This window comes from Blennius ocellaris (assembly GCF_963422515.1).
Source record: "Blennius ocellaris genome assembly, chromosome: 4".
NCBI lineage: Eukaryota > Metazoa > Chordata > Actinopteri > Blenniiformes > Blenniidae > Blennius > Blennius ocellaris.
In genome coordinates this window covers 32352042-32379466 of record NC_137653.1, presented here as the reverse complement: position 1 = coordinate 32379466, position 27425 = coordinate 32352042, and the positions used below count along the sequence as shown (strand labels likewise).

General features: G+C 48.1%; 1 protein-coding gene across 4 annotated transcripts in view; it reads right to left on the bottom strand.

Annotated features, from left to right (window-relative positions):
- mtss1 (MTSS I-BAR domain containing 1) overlaps positions 1 to 27425 on the bottom strand; it is a 97498-nt gene that overhangs the window by 28837 nt on the left and 41236 nt on the right. For all 4 annotated transcript variants that reach the window (XM_080495088.1, XM_080495090.1, XM_080495089.1 and 1 more), the window contains 3 exons: positions 19592 to 19676; positions 14686 to 14777; positions 14535 to 14609 (listed from right to left, as the gene is read on the bottom strand). In XM_080495088.1, coding sequence (XP_080351214.1) covers positions 14535 to 14609; positions 14686 to 14777; positions 19592 to 19676 — 252 coding nt within the window. The remainder of the gene's footprint in view (positions 1 to 14534; positions 14610 to 14685; positions 14778 to 19591; positions 19677 to 27425) is intronic.

Below are 27425 nucleotides of genomic sequence, written 5' to 3'. Positions count from 1 at the left end.
ATGGATACTGTGTTTTACTGTATGTTACTGTGTGTTACTGTGTGTTACTGTGTTTTACTGTATGTTACTGTGTGTTACTGTGTGTTACTGTGTTTTACTGTATGTTACTGTGTGTTACTGTGTTTTACTGTATGTTACTGTGTGTTACTGTATGTTACTGTGTTTTACTGTGTTTTACTGTATGTTACTGTGTGTTACTGTGTGTTACTGTGTTTTACTGTATGTTACTGTGTTTTACTGTGTTTTACTGTGTTTCACTGTGTGTTACTGTGTTTTACTGTGTTTTACTGTATGTTACTGTGTTTCACTGTGTGTTACTGTGTTTTACTGTGTTTTACTGTATGTTACTGTGTATTACTGTGTTACTGTGTGTTACTGTGTTTTACTGTGTTTTACTGTATGTTACTGTGTGTTACTGTATGTTACTGTGTGCTACTGTGTTTTACTGTATGTTACTGTATGTTACTGTGTTTTACTGTATGTTACTGTGTGTTACTGTATGTTACTGTATGTTACTGTGTGTTAATGTGTGTTACTGTGTTTTACTGTATGTTACTGTGTGTTACTGTGTTTTACTGTATGTTACTGTGTTTTACTGTGTGTGACTGTGTTTTACTGTGTGTTACTGTATGTTACTGTGTGTTACTGTGTGTTACTGTATGTTACTGTGTTTTACTGTGTGTTGCTGTGTGTTGCTGTGTGTTACTGTATGTTACTGTGTGTTACTGTATGTTACTGTATGTTACTGTGTGTTACTGTGTGTTACTGTGTTTTACTGTATGTTACTGTGTGTTACTGTGTTTTACTGTATGTTACTGTGTGCTACTGTGTTACTGTATGTTACTGTGTTTTACTGTATGTTACTGTGTATCACTGTTTTTTACTGTATGTTACTGTGTTTTACTGTATGTTACTGTGTGTTACTGTGTTTTACTGTGTGTTACTGTGTGCTACTGTGTTTTACTGTATGTTACTGTGTGTTACTGTGTTTTACTGTATGTTACTGTGTGTTACTGTGTTTTACTGTATGTTACTGTGTATTACTGTGTTACTGTGTGTTACTGTGTTTTACTGTATGTTACTGTGTTTTACTGTATGTTACTGTGTGTTAATGTGTGTTACTGTGTTTTACTGTATGTTACTGTGTGTTACTGTATGTTACTGTGTAACTGTATGTTACTGTGTATTACTGTGTTACTGTGTTTTACTGTGTGTTACTGTGTGTTACTGTATGTTACTGTGTGTTACTGTGTGTTACTGTGTTTTACTGTATGTTACTGTATGTTACTGTGTGCTACTGTGTTACTGTATGTTACTGTGTTTTACTGTATGTTACTGTGTGTCACTGTGTTTTACTGTATGATACTGTGTATTACTGTGTTACTGTGTGTTACTGTGTGTTACTGTGTTTTACTGTATGTTACTGTATGTTACTGTGTTTTACTGTATGCTACTGTGTGTTACTGTATGTTACTGTGTGCTACTGTGTTTTACTGTATGTTATTCTATGTTACTGTGTGTTACTGTGTTTTACTGCATGTCACTGTGTGTCACTGTGTTTCACTGTGTGTTACTGTGTGTTACTGTGTTTCACTGTGTGTTACTGTGTGTTACTGTATGTTACTGTGTGTTACTGTATGTTACTGTGTGTTACTGTGTTTTACTGTATGTTACTGTGTTTTACTGTATGTTACTGTATGTTACTGTTTCTTACTGTGTTTTACTGTATGTTACTGTATGTTGCTGTGTTTTACTGTATGTTACTATATGTTACTGTATGTTAGGGTTAGGGTTACTGTGTTTCACTGTATGCTACTGTGTGTTACTGTATGCTACTGTGTGTTACTGTATGTTACTGTGTTTTACTGTATGTTACTGTATGTTACTGTGTGTTACTGTATGTTACTGTATGTTACTGTGTGTTACTGTATGTTACCGTGTGTTACTGTGTGTTACTGTATGTTACTGTATGTTACTGTGTGTTACTGTGTGTTACCGTGTGTTACTGTGTTACTGTATGTTACCGTGTGTTACTGTATGTTACTGTGGTTTACTGTATGTTACTGTGTGCTACTGTGTGTTACTGTGTGCTACTGTATGTTACTGTGTTTTACTGTATGCTACTGTGTGTTACTGTGTTTTAATGTATGTTACTGTATGTTACTGTGTGTTACTGTGTTACTGTATGATCTCACAAGACCACCGGAAGTTTGTTCATTTCTAGGGAAAGACAGTTTTCATCTGTCATGATACACAGTCATGACATATGAATTCTGACCCAGGAATGTGATTGACCATCACACCCAGTGGGGGGGTGGGGGGGTTGGACCTTTTGCTACAGCAGACCCTCCCCACTTTCTGCTGAAACGACTCTTCCACCATGAACTCAGCCAGTCACTGATCGGTTGAAGTTCTCAGGATTTCACACCTTCAAATCCCCAAACCTTCACAAAAAGCCTTTGAAAGAGACTCCTCAGAGCAGGGGTGTCAAACTCAGATCCTGGAGGGCCGAAGCTCTGCTGATTTTCCACGTCTCCCTCTCCTGAATGTCCTGATGGTTCATCACCACCTTCAGCACAAAGCCAGATAACGAGCTGCTCATTGCAATCAGCTGTGTGGAAGCAAGGACACATCCAAACCGTGCAGGGCTGCGGCCCTCGAGGACCGGAGTTCCACACGTGTGCCTCAGAGTCTTACCCAGAGTCTTCTCCTGTGAACACTGTGGGAGGAGCTGAGTCCCAGCAGCTCAGCTCACCCAGCGTTAGCATCCAGCTAACACCAGAGGCCTTCAACCAGGGCCTTCACTCCTCAACTTCTCTGCTGACCCACCACGAGGGTCAGACCTTCCCCTGATCCAGAGACCAGCACCCAGAGTCTGATCTCCCATCAACCAGGAAAACCAACCGGTTCCTCCAGGACGGACCAGGGAAACGACGCCTCACAGAACTTCTTTGTGTTTTCCTCAACCAGCAGGAAAACCATCACAGACCTGAGCGACCAGCTCCTCAGTCTGGACAAAAGGAACAACCAGGAGCTGCAAAGAAGGACTCCTGAAACATCAACTTCATCTTCTTCTCCTCAGCCTGCAGAACCAGCAACCACAGTTAGCAGGAGGTGCTAACTACAGGAGAAGACACCAGCTTCCCTCCAGCAGGACAACAACTGAACTCCTTCAAGGAAGTGGTAACAACTGGGCTTTACCTGAGATTAGTTAAACCTGATGCTATGATAGAACTGTTTAACTTCATGAAGATGTGTTGATTCTGTTACAGTGATTGAGTTCTATAGATAATGATATTAGGAGCAGTTATCAACCTGTAAACCAACGTTAGCTCTACCACAGACACAGGGTCTGCATGCTAATCTTTGCTTTACTAACTAGTTAACTCACAATCCTACACATATCACATCAAAGACAACATCACACAGTAACTGAACACCATCTGACGACTCCTGACGTTTTACAAAACAAGTCTCATTCACATCAAGTCATTCTAGAAATGGTCCTTTAGCAGAGACACACAGGAAGCAGACGCTAAAGACTAGCTTCCATGTTCCATTGTTCTCCAGCACATGGTGGAGACCCAGGACAGACTTCCTGCTCTCTGATAACCTCCATTTGAATGGAGTTTCTTGTGATCCGCCATCTTGTTTTGTAGTTCCATCACACGTCTCACACACACACTTCTTCCACATCTCTCTCTTTTCTCTCCACACACACACACACACACACACACACACACACACACACACACACACACACACACACACACACACACACACACACACACACACACACACACACACACACACACACACACACACACACACACACACACCCAGCTGTATATAGGTAGTTAGAATCCGTTTATTTGTTTTCATTGTAAATAAATATAATGTTTGGAATCATACTTGCTGTTTTATTAATGAGCACAAAGGAGAATGAAATGTCGACCTCTTCTGTGTCAAGAACTCCAAAATCCTTCAAGCTTTACTGTTAATTCTGGTAATTGTATTTAATTTAACTATTAATTCAAATTCCTGATGAACTGTTTAGTATCTCTTATGAGACTGATAGAACTGAATTGGCTATCATTTCCTGTTAAGACAGGTGGAGCTCCGAGGTTCTGATACACATCAGATTACATTTCAATAACATAATTAATAACTATATTAGATAATTATTAATCATTATCCATAGCCAACCACAACATAAATGGTAGCTTGTGATCATTATGAGGTAAGAAACCCTACAATATGGATAGAAGACCATTCTTCATGAGACTAAAAAGCCATATGATACTATACTAAATTTATATGGACATATACTGGATATATGAAACATATACACTACTCACAAAAAGTTAGGGATATTTGGCTTTCAGGACGAGCCTAAAATGCCTTCAAACCTTTACAGGTGAACTTAATGTCAGCTTCTCTAAGCTTTTCAATGCACATGTCCAACTGTTAAATGTCTCAGTACTTTTTGCACAAGTTGCTGTTCTCTCTCAAGGAGCTTAACGGCAAAATTCACAACAGTTGTTTGATCCTGTAATCGACCAATAAATGTCCTGGTTCAATTAGAGTTGGTGTTTAAACAGTCGTCCTCATCATGCTGTTCACATTTTGACATCATGAGAGCAAGACCACACCTAACGATGGATCAACAGTACCTTGCATTGTGACGCTTCAAACAGGACGTCCTCAGACGGAGTGTCCACTGAGCTCAGAGGGTCACAGAGGGTCAGCAGGTTGAACAGATACCGAGAGACTGGAAGAGTCACAGAAAGGTGTAGAAGTGGACGTCCTTTGACCACATCCCATGCTGATGACCACTACATCGTGAACAGAGCCCTGAGAAACCGGGTGACGAAGGCCAGTCGACTCCAGACACATGTAAGGAAGGTGAGAGGCTCCAAGTGTCACGTCAGACCACCGAAACCGTTTCCCTCAGCGTGGTCTGCTCTAGACCACCTGCAAGGTACCTGACCACACCACCAGCATGGTCTGTATGGACCACCTGCAAGGTACCTGACCACACCACCAGGCCCAGGCGTCATGGTCTTGATGGACCAGGGAGCTTTTACGCTGGACGAGGGTCCAGTGGGCCTCAGTGCTGTTCTCCGGTGAAAGTCGATTCATGTTGAGCAGAAATGATGGCCGCCAACGATGTTGGAGACGTCCAGGAGACGTCCAGGAGACGTCCAGGAGAGCGCTATGCATGAGCCACTGTTGTCACCAGACCAGCTTTTGGTGGTGGCGGTGTTACGGTGTTACGGTGTTACAGTGTAGGGCAGGTGTGTCCAGTCGGTACAGAACTGCCCTACACTTTGTGGATGGTACAGTGACAAGCCCGTACTACCTGAATAACATCATTGATCCAGTGATTGTGCCCCTCAAGAACAACACAGGCCTAATGCCATCTTCCTGGAGGACAACGTTCCAGCTCTTCCAGGTCACGTCATCAGAACGGCTGTTGGAGGCTGGTGGACCTCAAGTGGTCTGGACTTTCTCCAGACCTGAATCCCATTGAAAGCCTGTGGGATCAGCTGAGTCGCCCTGTAGAGACTCCAAACTCTGCCCCCCAGGCCCTCAATGACCTGAGGGCTGCCCTTCAGGAACAGTGGGACGCCTCAGCAGACAATAAGTCGACTTGTGAACAGCATGAGACGTCGTTGTCAAGCTGTAATTGATGCTCAAGGGCACATGACCAGTTATTGAGACGCTGACATGTTTTGTTGTGCTGTACCCAACATTGTTAACTTTTGTTTAATAAATTGTTTGAGATGAAGAAATCACCAGTGCATCCTTCTACTTAAATGTCCTGCTTCCATGATATGATATCACTGTCGCGTGAACTTTTTACATTTTCCATAAATTTCACCTGAAAGCCAAATATCCTTCACTTTTTGTGAGTAGTGTATAACATATCAATTAGAAATAATATGGAAAACTACATTGTGTAGGATTTATTTTCTCCAGGAAATTCTGAAATCTCATCTGTGGACGAGTTGTCCTCTGAGGGTACAGTCTGTGAACGAGTTGTCCTCTGAGGGTGCAGTCTGTGGACGAGTTGTCCTCTGAGGGTGCAGTCTGTGGACGAGTTGTCCTCTGAGGGTGCAGTCTGTGGACGAGCTGTCCTCTGAGGGTGCAGTCTGTGGACGAGTTGTCCTCTGAGAGTGCAGTCTGTGGACGAGCTGTCCTCTGAGGGTGCAGTCTGTGGACGATTTGTCCTCTGAGGGTGCAGTCTGTGGACGAGTTGTCCTCTGAGAGTGCAGTCTGTGGACGAGCTGTCCTCTGAGGGTGCAGTCTGTGGACGAGTTGTCCTCTGAGGGTGCAGTCTGTGGACAATTTGTCCAACAATCCGAGTATCTCCCTTCAATGTTGTGCTCTTCATTCCTCAGACACATTTCTCTTTAACGAATGATCAAGGCACCAGAGGCTCCGTTTCCATGACAACGGGTTCAAAAGTCCAAACGATACTCGGAGCCACTGAAAACAAGTTCCAACGGCTCCCAAAGTAGAACTTTGTGAAAACGCTCAGTGTAAAACGTGGAAACTCCTCTGAAACGCTGCCATTGAGCAAACACCTCATGCTTCTCACTGAAACTGAGCTTTAAAGATCATTCCTGATGAAAATTCCACATCAAAAGTCATAAAGTGTCTCTGACAAGTTGTATATCAACTGGTGTTTCTATGATTATATCTGAAAACTACAGTTTAGCTGCTTTCTACTTTACATCCATTCCAGAGAGAGCATGAGACAGAAGGCCAGAGGCTGATCAGAGATCAGCGGGGGCCGGCGCAGACTAGAGAGTGCTGCAAGAGACAACCGTCACACTGCAGCCTGAAGACAGACTGGGTCTCATGATCATGCTAAGGTGAAGGACTTGGGCCCATAAATCCTCTCCCTTCCCCCGACGACAGTCTGCAGTGGACCTGAAGCTCAACCAGCAGAAAGACGTTTCAGAGGACAGGAACCTCAGAACCACCTGAGGCAGCGTCTCGTCCTCCTGCTCTCCTGGTTCTAATCTGCAGCTGGAAGACCAATGCCTCCTGTCCACCAACGCTGTCCTGTCCACCAACGCCTCCTGTCCACCAACGCCTCCTGTCCACCAACGCCTCCTGTCCACCAACGCTGTCCTATCAACCAGCGCCTCCTGTCCACCAACGCTGTCCTGTCCACCAACGCCTCCTGTCCACCAACGCTGTCCTGTCCACCAACGCCTCCTGTCCACCAACGCTGTCCTGTCCACCAACGCTGTCCTGTCAACCAACGCCTCCTGTCCACCAATGCTGTCCTGTCCACCAACGCTGTCCTGTCCACCAACGCCTCCTGTCCACCAACGCTGTCCTGTCCACCAACGCTGTCCTGTCAACCAACGCCTCCTGTCCACCAACGCTGTCCTGTCCACCAACGCTGTCCTGTCCCCCAACGCCTCCTGTCCACCAACGCTGTCCTATCCACCAACGCTGTCCTGTCAACCAACGCCTCCTGTCCACCAACGCCTCCTGTCCACCAACGCTGTCCTGTCCACCAACGCCTCCTGTCCACCAACACCTCCTGTCCACCAACGCCTCCTGTCCACTAACGCCGTCCTGTCCACTAACGCCGTCCTGTCCACCAACGTCTCCTGTCCACCAACGCCGTCCTGTCGACCAACGTCTCCTGTCCACTAACGCCTCCTGTCCACTAACGCCTCCTGTCCACTAACGCCGTCCTGTCCACCAACGCCGTCCTGTCCACTAATGCCGTCCTGTCCACTAACGCCGTCCTGTCCACCAACGTCTCCTGTCCACTAACGCCGTCCTGTCCACTAACGCCGTCCTGTCCACCAACGTCTCCTGTCCACTAACGCCGTCCTGTCCACCAACGCCTCCTGTCCACCAACGCCTCCTGTCCACCAACGCGTCCTATCAACCAGCTCCTCCTGTCCACCAACGCTGTCCTGTCCACCAACGCCTCCTGTCCACCAACGCCTCCTGTCCACCAACGCTGTCCTATCAACCAGCGCCTCCTGTCCACCAACGCTGTCCTGTCCACCAACGCTGTCCTGTCCACCAACGCCTCCTGTCCACCAACGCCTCCTGTCCACCAACGCTGTCCTATCAACCAGCGCCTCCTGTCCACCAACGCTGTCCTGTCCACCAACGCCTCCTGTCCACCAACGCTGTCCTGTCCACCAACGCCTCCTGTCCACCAACGCTGTCCTGTCCACCAACGCTGTCCTGTCAACCAACGCCTCCTGTCCACCAATGCTGTCCTGTCCACCAACGCTGTCCTGTCCACCAACGCCTCCTGTCCACCAACGCTGTCCTGTCCACCAACGCTGTCCTGTCAACCAACGCCTCCTGTCCACCAACGCTGTCCTGTCAACCAACGCCTCCTGTCCACCAACGCTGTCCTGTCCACCAACGCTGTCCTGTCCCCCAACGCCTCCTGTCCACCAACGCTGTCCTATCCACCAACGCTGTCCTGTCAACCAGCGCTGTCCTGTCCACCAACGCTGTCCTGTCCACCAACGCTGTCCTGTCAACCAACGCCTCCTGTCCACCAACGCCTCCTGTCCACCAACGCCTCCTGTCCACCAACGCCTCCTGTCCACCAACGCCTCCTGTCCACAAACGCCGTCCTGTCCACTAACGCCGTCCTGTCCACTAACGCCGTCCTGTCCACCAACGTCTCCTGTCCACTAACGCCGTCCTGTCCACCAACGCCTCCTGTCCACTAACGCCGTCCTGTCCACCAACGTCTCCTGTCCACTAACGCCTCCTGTCCACTAACGCCTCCTGTCCACTAACGCCGTCCTGTCCACCAACGCCGTCCTGTCCACTAACGCCGTCCTGTCCACCAACGTCTCCTGTCCACTAACGCCGTCCTGTCCACCAACGCCTCCTGTCCACTAACGCCATCCTGTCCACCAACGCCATCCTGTCCACCAACGCCATCCTGTCCACCAACGCCGTCCTGTCCACTAACGCCGTCCTGTCCACTAACGCCGTCCTGTCCACCAACGTCTCCTGTCCACTAACGCCGTCCTGTCCACCAACGCTGTCCTGTCCACCAACGCCTCCTGTCCACCAACGCCTCCTGTCCACCAACGCTGTCCTATCAACCAGCGCCTCCTGTCCACCAACGCTGTCCTGTCCACCAACGCCTCCTGTCCACCAACGCTGTCCTGTCCACCAACGCCTCCTGTCCACCATAGCTGTCCTGTCCACCAACGCTGTCCTGTCAACCAACGCCTCCTGTCCACCAATGCTGTCCTGTCCACCAACGCTGTCCTGTCCACCAACGCCTCCTGTCCACCAACGCTGTCCTATCCACCAACGCTGTCCTGTCAACCAACGCCTCCTGTCCACCAATGCTGTCCTGTCCACCAACGCTGTCCTGTCCACCAACGCCTCCTGTCCACTAACGCCGTCCTGTCCACCAACGTCTCCTGTCCACCAACGCCATCCTGTCCACCAACGCCTCCTGTCCACCAACGCCTCCTGTCCACCAACGCTGTCCTATCAACCAGCGCCTCCTGTCCACCAACACTGTCCTGTCCACCAACGCCTCCTGTCCACCAACGCCTCCTGTCCACCAACGCTGTCCTATCAACCAGCGCCTCCTGTCCACCAACGCTGTCCTGTCCACCAACGCCTCCTGTCCACCAACGCTGTCCTATCAACCAGCGCCTCCTGTCCACCAACGCTGTCCTGTCCACCAACGCCTCCTGTCCACCAACGCTGTCCTGTCCACCAACGCCTCCTGTCCACCAACGCTGTCCTGTCCACCAACGCTGTCCTGTCCACCAACGTCTCCTGTCCACCAACGCCTCCTGTCCACTAACGCCGTCCTGTCCACCAACGTCTCCTGTCCACTAACGCCTCCTGTCCACTAACGCCTCCTGTCCACTAACGCCGTCCTGTCCACCAACGCCGTCCTGTCCACTAACGCCGTCCTGTCCACCAACGTCTCCTGTCCACTAACGCCGTCCTGTCCACCAACGCCTCCTGTCCACTAACGCCATCCTGTCCACCAACGCCGTCCTGTCCACTAACGCCATCCTGTCCACCAACGCCGTCCTGTCCACTAACGCCGTCCTGTCCACCAACGTCTCCTGTCCACTAACGCCGTCCTGTCCACTAACGCCGTCCTGTCCACCAACGCCGTCCTATCCACTAACGCCGTCCTGTCCACCAACGCCGTCCTATCCATTAACGCCATCCTGTCCACCAACGCCGTCCTGTCCACTAACGCCGTCCTGTCCACCAACGCCGTCCTATCCACTAACACCGTCCTGTCCACCAACGCCGTCCTGTCCACCAACGCCGTCCTGTCCACCAACGCCGTCCTGTCCACTAACGCCGTCCTGTCCACTAACGCCGTCCTGTCCACCAACGTCTCCTGTCCACTAACGCCGTCCTGTCCACCAACGCCTCCTGTCCACTAACGCCATCCTGTCCACCAACGCCGTCCTGTCCACTAACGCCATCCTGTCCACCAACGCCGTCCTGTCCACTAACGCCGTCCTGTCCACCAACGTCTCCTGTCCACTAACGCCGTCCTGTCCACCAACGCCGTCCTATCCATTAACGCCATCCTGTCCACCAACGCCGTCCTGTCCACTAACGCCGTCCTGTCCACCAACGCCGTCCTATCCACTAACGCCGTCCTGTCCACCAACGCCGTCCTATCCATTAACGCCATCCTGTCCACCAACGCCGTACTGTCCACTAACGCCGTCCTGTCCACCAACGCCGTCCTGTCCACCAACGCCGTCCTATCCACTAACGCCGTCCTGTCCACCAACGCCGTCCTATCCACTAACGCCGTCCTGTCCACCAACGCCGTCCTGTCCACTAACGCCGTCCTGTCCATACTGAGGCTCTGGAGACATGAGTGCTCACACAATGAAAATAAAATGATCGTTTTTAAACTTTTGTTTCAGAAAAGTTCATCTTCACATGTCAACATTTTGAAAAAGACATGTAGTTAGCATGAAGTGTCCACCGCACGAAACTTAAAACGATGTGGTTAGCATGTAGTGTCTCCAAAACTTGAAAACGGAACTTTTGTCACCCGAGTTTTACCAAAGTAAAAGTGAAAGTGGAGCCACGTGGAGCTCCACGACGGTACTTTTCCACTGATTCCTCCTCAGCCTTACGGCCCTTCACACTTTCCTACCCAGAGGTAGTACTACTGCCACGTACTTTCCTGGTACCCGCTACCAGGAAGTATCCTGGTAGTGGGTACCAGGACAGTTCCTGGTACCCGCTACCAGGATACTTCCTGGTAGTGGGTACCAGGATAGTTCCTGGTACCCGCTACCAGGAAGTATCCTGGTAGCGGGTACCAGGACAGTTCCTGGTACCCACTACTTTGCATATACACATAAGCCGTTTTTTCCACCGCACAAAAACTGCAGGGACGGAATGGAGCCTTACGGAGCGGTATGGCAAAGCGTAACCGGAGCCAAATCCGGTGCCCGTTTCCACTGCAGAAAGTAGGTTAAAAAGTAGGCGGGGCTTAGAGCTCTGCGGATATGTGACGTTACAACAGTCGTCTCAGCCTGGAGGCAGATCTGGACCTTATGAATCCTCTGTTGTTGTTGTTGTTGTTTACATCCTCCACTTTGCACTAGTTGTTAGTTAACTGTAAATTTTTGCAGCAGCAGAGCTGCAGCTGTAACTTCCATGTTGGTCCAGAGAGAGCCAACGCTCCGGTGACTTGCCCCCCACTGAGCCCCCCGGCTGGCTGCAGCACAGAGCCGGGACACGGAGCCCCGAGCTGTCTGCTCAAACGCCGGAGCAGCCTCTCCACTCCGCCAGCTCTGCTCCGGGACACGGAGGCTCCGAGCAGGGTCCGCAGTCCGTCTGACCAATCAGCAGACGGCTCCTCAAACTCAGACCCGTTCCATGGTCCTGGTACCCCGACGGAGGGGGGGCGGAAAAGAGACCGCCTTTGGAGCGGTTGTTTCTGGAAAATCACAAATTCCCGCGGTGGAAACGAACTGTAACGGACGAGACCGGTCCATTCCAGCACTTTTTGTGGTAGTCAATACAGGGTCCATGTACCTTCTGGCCATTCGATTTTCGCTTTAATGCCGGAGAATGAAAAACCGGAAACCATTGGGTTTTTGTTTTTCAATTTGATATTGGGAAAATAAAAAATGGGAGCCGTCTCCCGTTTTGTGTTTTCAAATTGAAAATCGAAAAACGGAAATCAGGTCGTTTCCTGTTTCCCGATATGCGTTTCTGAAATGCAAAATGTAAATTTTTTGAGTTGCTGGAAAACCGGAAGTCGAGCATCTTCGTCTGTTGCTGCCGCTGCTGCTGCTTCACCATCCTTACTCATGTTTCCCCCTCCAGTGATATTCTTTTAGAAATGTTATGATTTCTAAACTTGTCTTTGGACGGTTGCACCAACGTAATAGTGGACATGAACCCCAACAACATGAGTACGGGCAAGTCCCTTCTCCACCTACATGACGGACCATCACCTCCATCACCTCCAAGCTGAAGTTGCTTCAGCTCCCGCTGAGGTGAGCAGCGTTGTGGAATATTCATTTATGATAGAACAGTACATGATTTCGTTTTTCAATTTTTAATTTTAAAACAAAAAATGTGAGATGAGCCGTCTCCCAGTCTCCAGTTCCAGTTCCAGGAAACACAGGGAACAATGCAAGTCGATGCAAAGTTCATGAAAAGTAAAGTGTGTGTGTGCAGACATGTTCAGAATTCATTATAAGCTTCATTACAAGGACAAACCTTGAAAATGGACTCTATAAAGAAATGAACAGTTTCATGCTGAAGAAACGAGATGAGCCTGAACTTTAGTTTTATTGTGACATCAGCAGCACCGCACTGTCCCTTCATTTCCTCTACGACGGACTCCTTTCCCCATTTCTAAAACAAACTCAAAACTCGAGAACAAATAAAGCAACTGACAAGGGTCACGTCACCGCTGGACTGAAAATATCCCCTTGATAAGGACAGACGGCGAGACTTTTATAAAAAGGCTTAATGGGTTAGACAAGACGTGTGTGTGTGTGTGTGTGTGTGTGTGTGTGTGTGTGTGTCCTGGCAAGCATGCGCTCTTGTCTCTTTGGTCATGTGATGGGATTATCTGGGCCCTCGTTGTCACGGTAGCAGCAGGTAAAGGTGTGTACCAGGTTCCTGTGTGTCTAAAAATATTCTAACTATTTGCATTGCACTGAATATTTCTGCTCATTAAGAGAAGGTTTCGTCATAATCATATTGAAACATTTAATGTGTCTTCATTTTGACAGGTGAGATAAGCAGAAACAAGTATTATAAACCCATAAGTGGTACATTCCAAGTCCTTCACACTGGACTGGGATCCACATCTTTATTACGTCGCATTAGACTCATCTTTAATCACAAACAAGTTCAAACTGGATCATTTTCACAGTAAGATGTTCATAAGGTGTCTGTTATACAACTTTGAGTGAAAGACGAAATTGCATGCAGGATATAATATTTGGTGATGATGAAAATTTAAAGAGTGAAAATAACAAAACAATCAGTAAAAAAGAAAGCGTGTTAAAAGACGAAAAGCTTTGAAATGCAGCGCAGGTTTGGTTTCCACTTGAAAGGTTGTCATATAAAGGAGAATAACGGCTCGGGTTATTTCACGGTGAATGTTTAGCAAACTATATGAAGCTCAAAACACGAGTTTACTCTGAAACTCCTGACTGGTGAGGGACTCCTGCTCAGACCCTCAGAGGATTCATGGTTCAGAAAGAAACAACCTGCTGATCCAGGTTCCAGGTGGAAAGTCAAAGTGCAGCTCAACATGTCCAACATGGAGAAGACCATGTTGCTTCTTGGTTGTTTTGGAGGAAACCTTGGCTCCGCCTTCATCGCCTTACTAGTAAAGTCTTGCAACGCTCCGGCAGCCATTTCTGAAATACCCACTATTTCCTCAGACGCTGACGGCCTCATGCTCCCCTCCCCTCCCCTCATCCTCCCCTCATGCTCCCCTCCCCTCCCCTCATCCTCCCCTCCCCTCCCCTCATCCTCCCCTCCCCTCCCCTCATCCTCCCCTCATCCTCCCCTCCCCTCCCCTCATGCTCCCCTCCCCTCCCCTCATGCTCCCCTCCCCTCATCCTCCCCTCATGCTCCCCTCCCCTCATCCTCCCCTCCCCTCCCCTGCCCTCCCCTCATCCTCCCCTCATCCTCCCCTCCCCTCCCCTGCCCTCCCCTCATCCTCCCCTCATGCTCCCCTCCCCTCATCCTCCCCTCCCCTCATCCTCATCCTCCCCTCCCCTCCCCTCATCCTCCCCTCATGCTCCCCTCATCCTCCCCTCATGCTCCCCTCCCCTCATCCTCCCCTCATCCTCCCCTCCCCTCCCCTCATCCTCCCCTCCCCTCCCCTCATCCTCCCCTCATCCTCCCCTCCCCTCATCCTCCCCAAGGCCACAATGTCAAGTTCTCATCAAAACATGGAGCGAAAGAAAGAAAGCCTCTGGTTCTTCTGATCATGAAATCCTGCTCAAGCGACTCCACCTGAGCGTTCTTACCTTTCTTCACCTTCTTCTGCAGCTTGATGGTGTCGGAGGACTTCTTCTTGATGTCGGCTCGAGCCTTCTTGTACTCTGCACACAGAGGACGTCCAGTGAGGAGAGCTGCCCTCACCACACCACAAGCCGTTAACACAGCGTGCTCACCGACCTTTGGCGTGATCTTTGTCCAGCTGACTGGCCACTTTCTTCCACTCTTCCATTTTCAGCTCCAGAGGAGTGATGAGGCTCTCAGACAGAGCTCTGGAATAAAGCCAGCTTCTTCAGACAACGTCCACAAGGTTTTCATTGATCAACTAGACAACACTTCATCAGTTCCACCCTCCTCTCCATGTATGGCAGCATTACAAATATAACTAGAAAATTCCCGCGGAAATTTTATTGTGCCTGCCACCTGCCGCCCCCTGCTGCCGAGCGAGTTAGTGTGAAAAATACGTGGAAATCATGTCATTAGCTAGTGATTCTCGATCGCAGCGGCAGCACGAGGCTACACTCTAAATTTCAGCTCATTTGAACAAACTTTTTAGCATGCGATGCTAACAGCTAACACCGATTTAAGTGCGTGGAAACCATGTGGTCAGCTAGTAATTCTCGATCTCAGCGCCACCACGAGGCCACCCTCCAAATTTCAGCTCATTTGAACAAACTTGTTAGCATGCGATGCTAACACCAGCGATGTAAGTACGTGGAAACCATGTCATTAGCTAGTGATTCTCGATCGCAACGCCACCACGAGGCCACCCTCCAAATTTCAGGTCATTTGAACAAACTTGTTAGCATGCGATGCTAACAGCTAACACCGATTTAAGTGCGTGGAAACCATGTGGTCAGCTAGTAATTCTCGATCTCAGCGCCACCACGAGGCCACCCTCCAAATTTCAGCTCATTTGAACAAACTTGTTAGCATGCGATGCTAACACCAGCGATTTAAGTACGTGGAAACCATGTCATTAGCTAGTGATTCTCGATCGCAGCACCAGCACGAGTCCACCCTCCAAATTTGAGCTCATTTGAACAAACTTGTTAGCATGAGATGCTAACACCTGCGATTTGCCTGAAAAGTGCAGAAGTTACCTCCCAGGTCTGGCTGACCTGGAATCTGGAGTTTTATGACATTCTGAGATGGTAGGCCAATTAGCTTAGCGCGGCGGATAACTAGCTAGTGCGCCGTGATCGCAGCACCCCCATGAGGCCACCCTCCAAATTTCAGCTCAATTGAACAAACTTTGTAGCATGCTAATTGGCATGCTAACAAGTGTTGATGCTGAGTCATTGCCATCAGCATTAAAATGCATTGAAAAGTATGGTGCCTAAGCTACTGTGTGTGTGTGAGCACTGTGTGGTCAGCCATCATGTTACTGGTCCAGTCAATCAGAGGAGCCATGTGTGTTGCCAGGCAGATTTGGAGCAGCTTGTGTGATGTCATGGAGCCGGCTCCTGATTGACAAGCTGCTGCAGGTGCAGAGACTATGAGACGTTATCTGAGGGAAGAAGGGGTTTAAGTACAAACGCAGGTCCCGAACAACTGCTTATAGTTGGAGAACCGTGACACTTGGGTGAAAAATTCCTTCACCGTGGGCGTCGGGAGAAGTTGAAGGACGTGCGGTGTGGTTTTCGTGTCCTCACGAGGTTCCGTCTCCCCGTGAGGACTTGAAACAAATGGCTGAACTTTGGGGATTTGGGGAGAAAATGACTCGTCAAAATGTATTGGCGCGGATGAGGCAGAATCCTGCGCTCCCTATCAATTAAGTCCCCTGGAGGGAGAACCGTGTCTCTCTGAGACAAAAGTGTCCCCTCGTGAGAAGCACAAGGCCTGTGGCTACAATTTGATGTATAATATGTTGAGAAAGACGAAGAAATGTGTCTGTGGTGACGAGATAAAAACATTTTTTTGTTTGTAAAACGGCAGTTTCTCTCACTCTGACCGAAATCTTCCCACTCTAACTTTTCACATACACACCCATACAAAACTGGAAAAAGGAGGGAAAACTTGATGACATTCAAAGGCTGACAGTTGAAAATTGGTGAAACTTTTGAAAAATCTGAGGACATATCTGAATACAGAACAAGTGCGGCAACGTTTTAAGAGTAAGTTTGAGTCTGTAGCTGAATATTTGGCGACGTGATGTGGCGTGGAAAAAGTGTGATGTTTTTTTCTGTTTTTTCTTGGCTCCCATGTTAAGCGGATGTAAAAATCATCGCCGTTTTTTACGTGTTGTTCGGAAGCCGTTTGCGATATCCATAATCCAAATGGATGCACAGGATTCCCGATAATTCCCTAATTAGCGATATGCGTTTTGTCTACGTACTCCAAACGGTGTGGGACTAGTAGGCTTGCAAACTTTGTGCGGCAGAGGAAGAATAATAATAATAATAATAACTAGAAAATTCCCGCGGAAATTTTATTGTGCCTGCCACCTGCCGCCCCCTGCTGCCGAGCGAGGTAGTGTGAAAAATATGTGTAAATCATGTCGTTAGCTAGTGATTCTCGATCGCAGCGCCAGCATGAGGCTACACTCTAAATTTCAGCTCATTTGAACAAACTTTTTAGCATGCGATGCTAACAGCTAGCACCGATTTAAGTGCGTGGAAACCATGTGGTCAGCTAGTAATTCTCGATCGCAGCGCCACCACGAGGCCACCCTCCAAATTTCAGCTCATTTGAACAAACTTGTTAGCATGCGATGCTAACACCTGCGATATAAGTACGTGGAAACCATGTCATTAGCTAGTGATTCTCGATCGCAGCGCCAGGACGAGGCCACTCTCCAAATTTCAGCTCATTTGAACAAACTTATTACCATGACATGCTAACAGCTAACAGCGATGTAAGTGCGTGGAAACCATGTGGTCAGCTAGTAATTCTCGATCGCAGCGCCACCACGAGGCCACCCTCCAAATTTCAGCTCATTTAAACAAAGTTGTTAGCATGCGATGCTAACACAAGCGATTTAAGTACGTGGAAACCATGTCATTAGCTAGTGTTTCTCGATCGCAGCGCCAGCACGAGTCCACCCTCCAAATTTGAGCTCAAATGAACAAACTCGTTAGCATGAGATGCTAACACCTGCGATTTGCCTGAAAAGCGCAGAAGTTACCTCCCAGGTGTGGCTGACCTGGAATCTGGAGTTTTATGACATTCTGAGATGTTAGGCCAATTAGCTTAGCGCGGCGGCTAACTAGCTAGTGCGCCGTGATCGCAGCACCCCCATGAGGCCACCCTCCAAATTTCAGCTCAATTGAACAAACTTTGTAGCATGCTAATTGGCATGCTAACACGTGTTGATGCTGAGTCATTGCCATCAGCATTAAAATGCATTGAAAAGTATGGTGCCTAAGCTACTGTGTGTGTGTGAGCACTGTGTGGTCAGCCATCATGTTACTGGTCCAGCCAATCAGAGGAGCCGTGTGTGTTGCCAGGCAGATTTGGAGCAGCTTGTGTGATGTCATGGAGCCGGCTCCTGATTGACAAGCTGCTGCAGGTGCAGAGACTATGAGACCTTATCTGAGGGAAGAAGGGGTTTAAGCACAAACGCAGGTCCCGAACAACTGCTTATAGTTGGAGAACCGTGACACTTGGGTGAAAAATTCCTTCACCGTGGGCGTCGGGAGAAGTTGAAGGACGTGCGGTGTGGTTTTCGTGTCCTCATGAGGTTCCGTCTCCCCGTGAGGACTTGAAACAAATGGCTGAACTTTGGGGATTTGGGGAGAAAATGACTCGTCAAAATGTATTGGTGCGGATGAGACAGAATCCTGTGCTCCCTATCAATTAAGTCCACTGGAGGGAGAACCGTGTCTCTCTGAGACAAAAGTGTCCCCTCGTGAGAAGCACAAGGCCTGTAGCTACAATTTGATGTATAATATGTTGAGAAAGACGAAGAAATGTGGCCGTGGCGACGAGATAAAAACTTTTTTTTTTGTGTAAAACGGCAGTTTCTCTCACTCTAACTGACATCTCACCCTCTAGCTTTTCCACATACACACCCATACAAAACTGGAAAAAGGAGGGAAAACTTGATGACATTCAAAGGCTGACAGTTGAAAATTGGTAAAACTTGTGAGAAATCTGAGGACATATGTGAATACAGAACAAGTGCGGCAACGTTTTAAGAGTAAGTTTGAGTCTGTAGCTGAATATTTGGCGACGTGATGTGGCGTGGAAAAAGTGTGATTTTTTTTCTTGTTTTTCTTGGCTCCCATGTTAAGCGGATGTAAAAATCATCGCCGTTTTTTACGTGTTGTTCGGAAGCCGTTTGCGATATCCACAATCCAAATGGATGCACAGGATTCCCGATAATTCCCTACGTAGCGATATGCTTTTTGTCTACGTACTCCAAACGGTGCGGGACTAGTAGGCCTGCAAACTTTGTGTGGCAGAGGAAGAAAAATAAAAATAATAATAATAAAAAAAAACGGCGTTTTCCCAGGATTGTAATAATTGTGCGACGCCTCTTAAAGAGGCAGGCACAATTAATAATAATAAAAAAAAACGGCGCTTTCCCAGGATTGTAATAATTGTGCGACGCCTCTTACAGAGGCAGGCACAATTAATAAACCTCGTTTAGTTAAAAGACTAAACGTATGAAAGAACAAATCACAGGAGCAATACATTTATACTGGGAATCAATCTGTAACACTCAACAGGCTGAAATGCAGAAGAGTGTCAGAGTTTGAGCTTCTTTCAGTGCAAATAAACTAAAAGCAGTTGGTTTGGTTTGAGTGGAGAGCAGAGAGCTCTCGCTGGATCGGAGCACGGCCACGTCTGACACGTATGAAGGAATGCAAGCTTTTCAAAATAATATACAAGCATTTAAAAAACCCAGAATAATAAAACACTTCCTAAACTCCGCTCTGATTGTGAGAGAGTCCAAACCTGCATTTCAATCTGGGGCACCAAACATTTTAACTATGCAGTTTTCATGTTTGGCCACTCGTGGGCGTTGTTGGTAGTTTTAGTACTGAAGGTTCACACACACAGATAACTAAATCTGTGTGTGTGTGTGTGTGCGTGCGTGCGTGCGTGCATGCGTGCGTGCGTGCGTGCGTGCGTGTCTTACGTGGTGAACAGCTTGAGCTTGGACTCGATGCTGCGGTGCCTCATACACATCCTTGTCAGCGCCGAGCCGATCTCCTTCGTAGCTCCTGTGACCATCAAACCAACATTCAGTTGTTGATGAACATCATCCACAATCCAATTTAAACACGTTAAAATACATTTTAAAAGAAGAATGAAGCTCAGCGGGTTCATTTCTCTGTTGTGACGCTTAACTGCTGAGAAAGTCCTCCAGTCTTACACCAGCCTGCTGCCGAGTTAGTCATTAAACTTAAAGTGATTAAAACCACACACACAGAGCACAATGAGCTATAAACATAATACAATTATAAAAACACAAAAAGAAAAGAAAGAAAAAATATAAAAAGAAAAATATGTATACATTTAAAAAACATAATGAAATAAATTGATAATTTTAAATTAAATTAAATTAGACTAGACTAGACTAGACTAGACTAGACTAGACTAGACTAGACTAGACTAGACTAGATTAGATTAGATTAGATTAAATTAAATTAAATTAACAATGGGAGTACACAGACATTCGTGTCGACAGTCAACCAAGTTGGATTGTTATTATGGTGACTGTCAAAATAAAAGTACCAAGTTCAGGACAATATGGACGCCACGGAGGAAACTGTTCGATGGGCTCTACTGAGCATGTGCAGAAATGCTAGTTCCTACGGCATGTGCAATGGCAGAGTTTTCGTGTGTGTGTGTGTGTGTGTGTGTGTGTGTGTGTGTGTGTGTGTGTGTGTGTGTGTGTGTAAGGGCAGTGAAATCTCTACTTGAAGCTCAGTTGTTGGTCTTTCCGCGTCTACGATCTAAATGCACGAGGTTATGTGATTGGCTGATTTGTGTTCAAAGCAGTTGAAGGACACCGTTATTTGCAAGTAAAATACAGTGTATTCACTGCAGTATGACTCACACTATTCCGCACTAGTATTTGGTTGATCTTGTGACTTTGATTGAGAAGTGGTGATGGTGGTGGTGGTGGTAGTGGTAGTGGATGTGACGGTGGTGGTATCGTATTGTGACCCATGTATCGAAGTACATACCGTGGCCCATGTATCGAGGTACATATCGTGACCCATGTATCGAGGTACACACCGTGACCCATGTATCGAGGTACATATCGTGACCCATGTATCGAGGTACATATCGTGACCCATGTATCGAGGTACATATCGTGACCCATGTATCGAGGTACACACCGTGACCCATGTATCGAGGTACATATCTTGACCCATGTATCGAGGTACATATCTTGACCCATGTATCGAGGTACATATCGTGACCCATGTATCGAGGTACATATCTTGACCCATGTATCGAGGTACATATCGTGACCAATGTATCGAGGTACACACCGTGACCCATGTATCGAGGTACATATCTTGACCCATGTATCGAGGTACATATCTTGACCCATGTATCGAGGTACATATCGTGACCCATGTATCGAGGTACATATCGTGACCCATGCATCGAGGTACATATCGTGACCCATGTATCGAGGTACATATCTTGACCCATGTATCGAGGTACATATCTTGACCCATGTATCGAGGTACATATCGTGACCCATGTATCGAGGTACATATCGTGACCCATGCATCGAGGTACATATCGTGACCCATGTATCGAGGTACATATCTTGACCCATGTATTGAGGTACATATCGTGACCCATGTATCGAGGTACATATCTTGGCCCATGTATTGAGGTACAAATCGTGACCCATGTATCGAGGTACATATCGTGACCCATGTATTGAGGTACATATCGTGACCCATGTATCGAGGTACATATCGTGACCCATGTGTATAGGTACATATCGTACCGTGACTTTCCTCAAGATACCATGCCCTAAAAAACTGCAGTAGCACAGATGAATGGAGGGACACTGAGTGGTATGTACCACACATTGGTTGATGTTAGGTTTGGTCCTCCAGATGAAATCCACACAGCAGATTTCCAGAGAAGAGTCGGAGCTGTGAGTTCACACTGACTCACTTTACGTCATTACCACATCTAAATGTAAGAAAACGGGTCGTTTGAAATGCACATATACCAGGACTGAGTCTGCAGGAAACAAAGAACCGTCGGCACAGATCAGGTGTCAAACAGATCAAATCAGCCTGGCGCTGACACTCAAATCAAGCGCACCTTACTTTCTGTTGATTCCTACAAAACCTGCAGCTCCTCATTCAGCTCTTTTATTCTTTATCAGTTCTTCGTTATTTCCTCGACCTGTAGAAAACTCTCAGGTACACAGTGAGGGTTAATCGTTGAGGTGTGGCAGGGTGTGTTTGCTTTCCTTACCTTTCCCTCCCTGCCGCAGCTCAGGGAATGTTAGGAGGAGAAGATCATTATCCTGAAGCTGCTATTGCAAAAGTGTGGCGTTTTTGGAAGGTGTAAATCCTTTATCCTGTGTGGGATCAAAGCCAGGCTGTGCGTGTTTGTGTTTTTTAACTCATTCAAAGATTACTACAGGTTTTTGCCCCTCCTGTGTAAAAAGTTATGAAAGAAGATGTCTGAGACTTTTACATTTTAATTAGATGTTTTCATCTAATCCATATGAGGAAATATGGTATCCGACTACATAACACAACAATAGCAGGAGCAGGTTGCCTCAGGAGAGATTGAGAGGAAGTCCATCATAAAGTAACTTGTTCAAACTCAATACATTGCCAAGTCTCTTGTATAAGCTAGTGATTTTGCATTTGTTGGCATATTTCAACACTTCATTTTAAATTGCACTTTAAATAAAATGCAGCCTCAGATTGAAGTAATACGAGCTGAGCTGAGTGTATTTAAAGGTTATTTAGCTGGCATTTTAGAGGTGTATTAGAGCTGCATGTGTTTCTGCAGTAGAATGAGTTGAACATCTGGAGCAGCTGCCTGCAGATGGAACTGAGGCTGCTAGCCTGACTGGCTCTGTGGACACAGACTGTGTCAAGTGAAAGCACCGTTGTGGTGTGTTCTCAGTGTGTCACTGCAGCGGCGCTCAGAGCCATGGACACCAACACCTCCTGGTTACTGCCAGGAAACACTGCTTGTTCTGCACATGCTCAGTAGATGGATGATAACATTTCCCTCCAGTGTCACGCACAATCGTTTTCAGAACTTTGTAAAACAACGATCTCAATCTGCCCTCAGCCAATCACAAAAAAGAAGTGTGGCCAGTGGTGCTCTGTAGTGATTGGTTGATAAGGGGAAGGAGGTGGGGCTTGAGCAGTTTTGTTTGTTTCAGTGCGACTTCAACATGTTTTAATGCTGAAGGGGCTTTTCCAAAACCTTGAATCCCCTCATGGTGGCCTGGCTTCACCTTCATTTGCATTTAAAGTGGTACACGTCACACAGGCTCCATAGAGCTCAGCGTAGAGCACAAGATGACTTCAGAGAACAAAGTAAGCTGACAGCATGGGACAGGCACTCCATGAGACCGAGTCTGTTTTCATTCCCCAATTCAGTCTCACTTTATCATGACGCAATAGCAATGAGGTGAGTGTGATGCTTGGACTGTCGCACTTCAAAAACAGGTGAACATCTCACTGAAAAGCCATTCATGTAAACCCAGTAACTAAGTTACTCAACTTTCATGACACTCTGGAGGCAAATATTGCTGTTATTGCGTGTCTACTGAGCATGTGCAGAAGAATTAACTACGTCTGTGGTGGTCATGAGCAATAGCAGCCTCCTCTCGTCTACACAGACATGGAGAACAAACGTTTCCACTTCGTTTCCATGGAGACGAAGTAGGAGCATATTCCAAAAGCTCAGGCTTGGAAAGCCATCTTTATAAAATTTCAGTTTCAGTGGTTCTGGCCACTGTTTGGTTTTCAGGCCGTTTTTACTGGAAAACACTAAACTCGTTAACACGAGGCTCCTGCAGCCCTTCATGTTCTCCCGTCTCCTGATTCAACATGTGAGTCAGTGACGGGGCTTCTCTAGCTGTGAGCTGAACGTGGTGAAGAACCATCAGAACACTCAGGGTTAAACTAGAGGCTACTGCAGCTCTTCATGTTCTCACATCTCCTGCATCTGGCTGGTTCTCTGGCTTTGAGCTGGACGTGGTGCAGAACCATCAGGGCATTCAGGGGTTAAAGTCCCATATTCTACTAAATGGACTTTTCTGGTCTTTAAACATGATAAAAGTTCTATTTGGGGTTCATATAATCCCCAAAGTGTTTTTTCATTGATTCCCTCCAGTTTGAGTTCACAGGGATCTTTCTCTGTTCTACCTGGTGGGGGAGCTCAACACCTTGATTCTATTTGATGATGTCACAGAGCTGGAGAAGCCCCGCCTCCAGGAAGATTGACATGAGGAGAAACCAAAACAAGACACGCCCACATCTCAGTCTCTGCTGCTTCACATTGAACTGCTGTTTTTGTTGTTCCACATCTGTTTTCACCTTCATGTCCACTGGAGAAAATGTGTTTTCACCTTCATGTCCACTGGAGAAAATGTGTTTTCACCTTCATGTCCACTGGAGAAAATGTGTTTTCACCTTCATGTCCACTGGAGAAAATGTGTTTTCACCTTCATGTCCACTGGAGAAAATGTGTTTTCACCTTCATGTCCACTGGAGAAAATGTGTTTTCACCTTCATGTTCACTGGAGAAAATGTGTTTTCACCTTCATGTCCACTGGAGAAAATGTGTTTTCACCTTCATGTCCACTGGAGAAAATGTGTTTTCACCTTCATGTCCACAGGAGAAAATGTGTTTTCAGGTACCAGTATGGTTCCTCACTATTTGTCTTGTGGAAGAAGAAGCCCAGTGGCCAATGTGGCTGGACTTGTTGTTGTTTTCCACAAACAATGTTTGTTTGTGAGCGACTCTTCACCAAAGAAGCTTCCAGAACTACGGTACTTTGAAACTGGACTTCCTCAGAAGCTCCTCTTGAAACCTGCTGCTATTCCCACAATAAAAGACTAAGGAGGGCCGAGATGTGTCAGTACATTACTACAACTACCAGGTGAGCTGCTGGCTACGTCACCCAGGGGGTGGAGGAGGCGGCTGTGGGCTGGGCTGCAGTCTCCGTGAGGGTGGAGGAGGTGGAGGAGCTGAGAACCACCACCATGAGAGGTGACGTCAGCTCAGTCCAAGAAATACTAGAATTTCACCAGTTGTGAGTGTTTCTACTGGATCAGACACATTATTATCCACATGAGCAGAGGAGGGACTGGAACATGGAATATGGTGAAATATGGGTCCTTTAAAGCAGGGAGGACCTGAGGCAGAGACTGTCCCTCTGTCCGTCCAGAATAATGAGGCTCCTCCCCCGGTAAACAGGAGGTTGAGGAAATAGCAAAGTTTAGTGGAAAACTGCTAAACAACCAAGACATGTTACTATGAACTCGATTATACTACAAATGGTGATGTCAGAAACAGAAGGATTTGTGAGTATATACCATCAGGGTTTATCTTTATAACTGTATTTAGCAGGGTAGCCATGTTCATTATTGAAATATTGGGTTTATTTGTTATTTCCACTTTGTGTTCAGCTGCTTTTTGAAATGTGATGTTTGACTGGTGAGAGAATTACTCAGACGTGATGTGATGTGACCCAAAGCAGGCGTGAATTAACCAAACAGAGCAGGAGGGAAATAAAAAGTCAAAAAAAATCCAGATTTTCCAGCTTCACTCTCCTCCTCTGCCTCATAATGTGGCTCTTTCAGTGAAACACTGTGTGACTGTGCACAGATTGAATCCTTGGTGGGCTTTTTTTCCTGCTTTCACACTTGCTTACTCAAAAAGCAGCCGTCAGTGTGACTTCTGCTCTGGACATGCAGCCAGTCATGCTCCAACACGCACATTCAACACATTTCATGCTATCAAAATAAAGATTCCACTCGTTTCATTGGTGATGTGTTTCAAAATAGAAAATGACTGATTTATTTTGACGATAGGTAAAGAAGAACTGCCCTCATCAACCTGGGCAGCACATGGAGAGAGCGCCGACCTCGGGAAACCTCTGGGTGGAGTCCAGCGGGCATCTTGTGATGTGTGTGTGTGTGTGTGTGTGTTTAAAACCCCATGATGCCAAAGACGTCAACAGCTCCTCTGTTACCGTGGAGACGAGTCATGTGGAAGCAGCAGAGGAAGACAAGAGGAAGCTGCTCTTAAAACATACAAATAAATGAGAGTAGAAAAGAGGTGGAGCATCATGAAGCTCCGCCCCTCATGGCCGACTGGATTACCACTGGAGGAATGTCCAACCTTGTGTTTCCTCACACTATGTGATTGTTCATTGCTTTGGAATTACTTCCAACTATGTACAAAACTATTCTGAATTCTGAAGAATAAAGAATCTGATGTTTTCAAAACCTGCTTAAAACTCGTGAAGAATATTTCATCACAAGTCTCCAACGTATTGAAAACTGGACCACCCTAACCTGACCCCAGGAGGAGGTGCCACCTCACCCAAACCTGACCCCGGGAGGAGGTGCCACCTCACCCTAACCTGACCCCGGGAGGAGGCGCCACCTCACCCTAACCTGACCCCAGGAGGAGGTGCCACCTCACCCAAACCTGACCCCGGGAGGAGGTGCCACCTCACCCTAACCTGACCCCGGGAGGAGGCGCCACCTCACCCTAACCTGACCCCGGGAGGAGGCGCCACCTCGCCCTAACCTGACCCCGGGAGGAGGCGCCACCTCACCCTAACCTGACCCCGGGAGGATGTGCCACCTCACCCTAACCTGACCCCGGGAGGAGGCGCCACCTCACCCTAACCTGACCCCGGGAGGAGGCGCCACCTCACCCTAACCTGACCCCGGGAGGAGGCGCCACCTCACCCTAACCTGACCCCGGGAGGAGGCGCCACCTCACCCTAACCTGACCCCGGGAGGAGGCGCCACCTCACCCTAACCTGACCCCGGGAGGAGGTGCCACCTCACCCTAACCTGACCCCGGGAGGAGGCGCCACCTCACCCTAACCTGACCCCAGGAGGAGGCGCCACCTCACCCTAACCTGACTCCAGGAGGATGTGCCACCTCACCCTAACCTGACCCCAGGAGGAGGTGCCACCTCATCCTAACCCCAGGAGCAGGTGCCACCTCACCCTAACCTGACCCCAGGAGGAGGCGCCACCTCACCCTAACCTGACTCCAGGAGGATGTGCCACCTCACCCTAACCTGACCCCAGGAGGAGGTGCCACCTCATCCTAACCCCAGGAGCAGGTGCCACCTCACCCTAACCTGACCCCAGGAGGAGGTGCCACCTCACCCTAACCTGACCCCGGGAGGAGGCGCCACCTCACCCTAACCTGACCCCGGGAGGAGGTGCCACCTCACCCTAATCTGACCCCGGGAGGAGGTGCCACCTCATCCTAACCTGACCCCAGGAGGAGGTGCCACCTCACCCTAATCTGACCCCGGGAGGAGGCGCCACCTCACCCTAATCTGACCCCAGGAGCAGGTGCCACCTCACCCTAACCTGACTCCAGGAGGATGTGCCACCTCACCCTAACCTGACCCCAGGAGGAGGTGCCACCTCATCCTAACCTCAGGAGGAGGCGCCACCTCACCCTAACCTGACTCCAGGAGGATGTGCCACCTCACCCTAACCTGACCCCAGGAGGAGGCACCACCTCACCCTAACCTGACCCCAGGAGGAGGCGCCACCTCACCCTAACCTGACCCCAGGAAGAGGTGCCACCTCATCCTAACCCCAGGAGCAGGTGCCACCTCACCCTAACCTGACCCCAGGAGCAGGTGCCACCTCACCCTAACCTGACCCCAGGAGGATGCGCCACCTCACCCTAACCTGACCCCGGGAGGAGGTGCCACCTCACCCTAATCTGACCCCGGGAGGAGGCGCCACCTC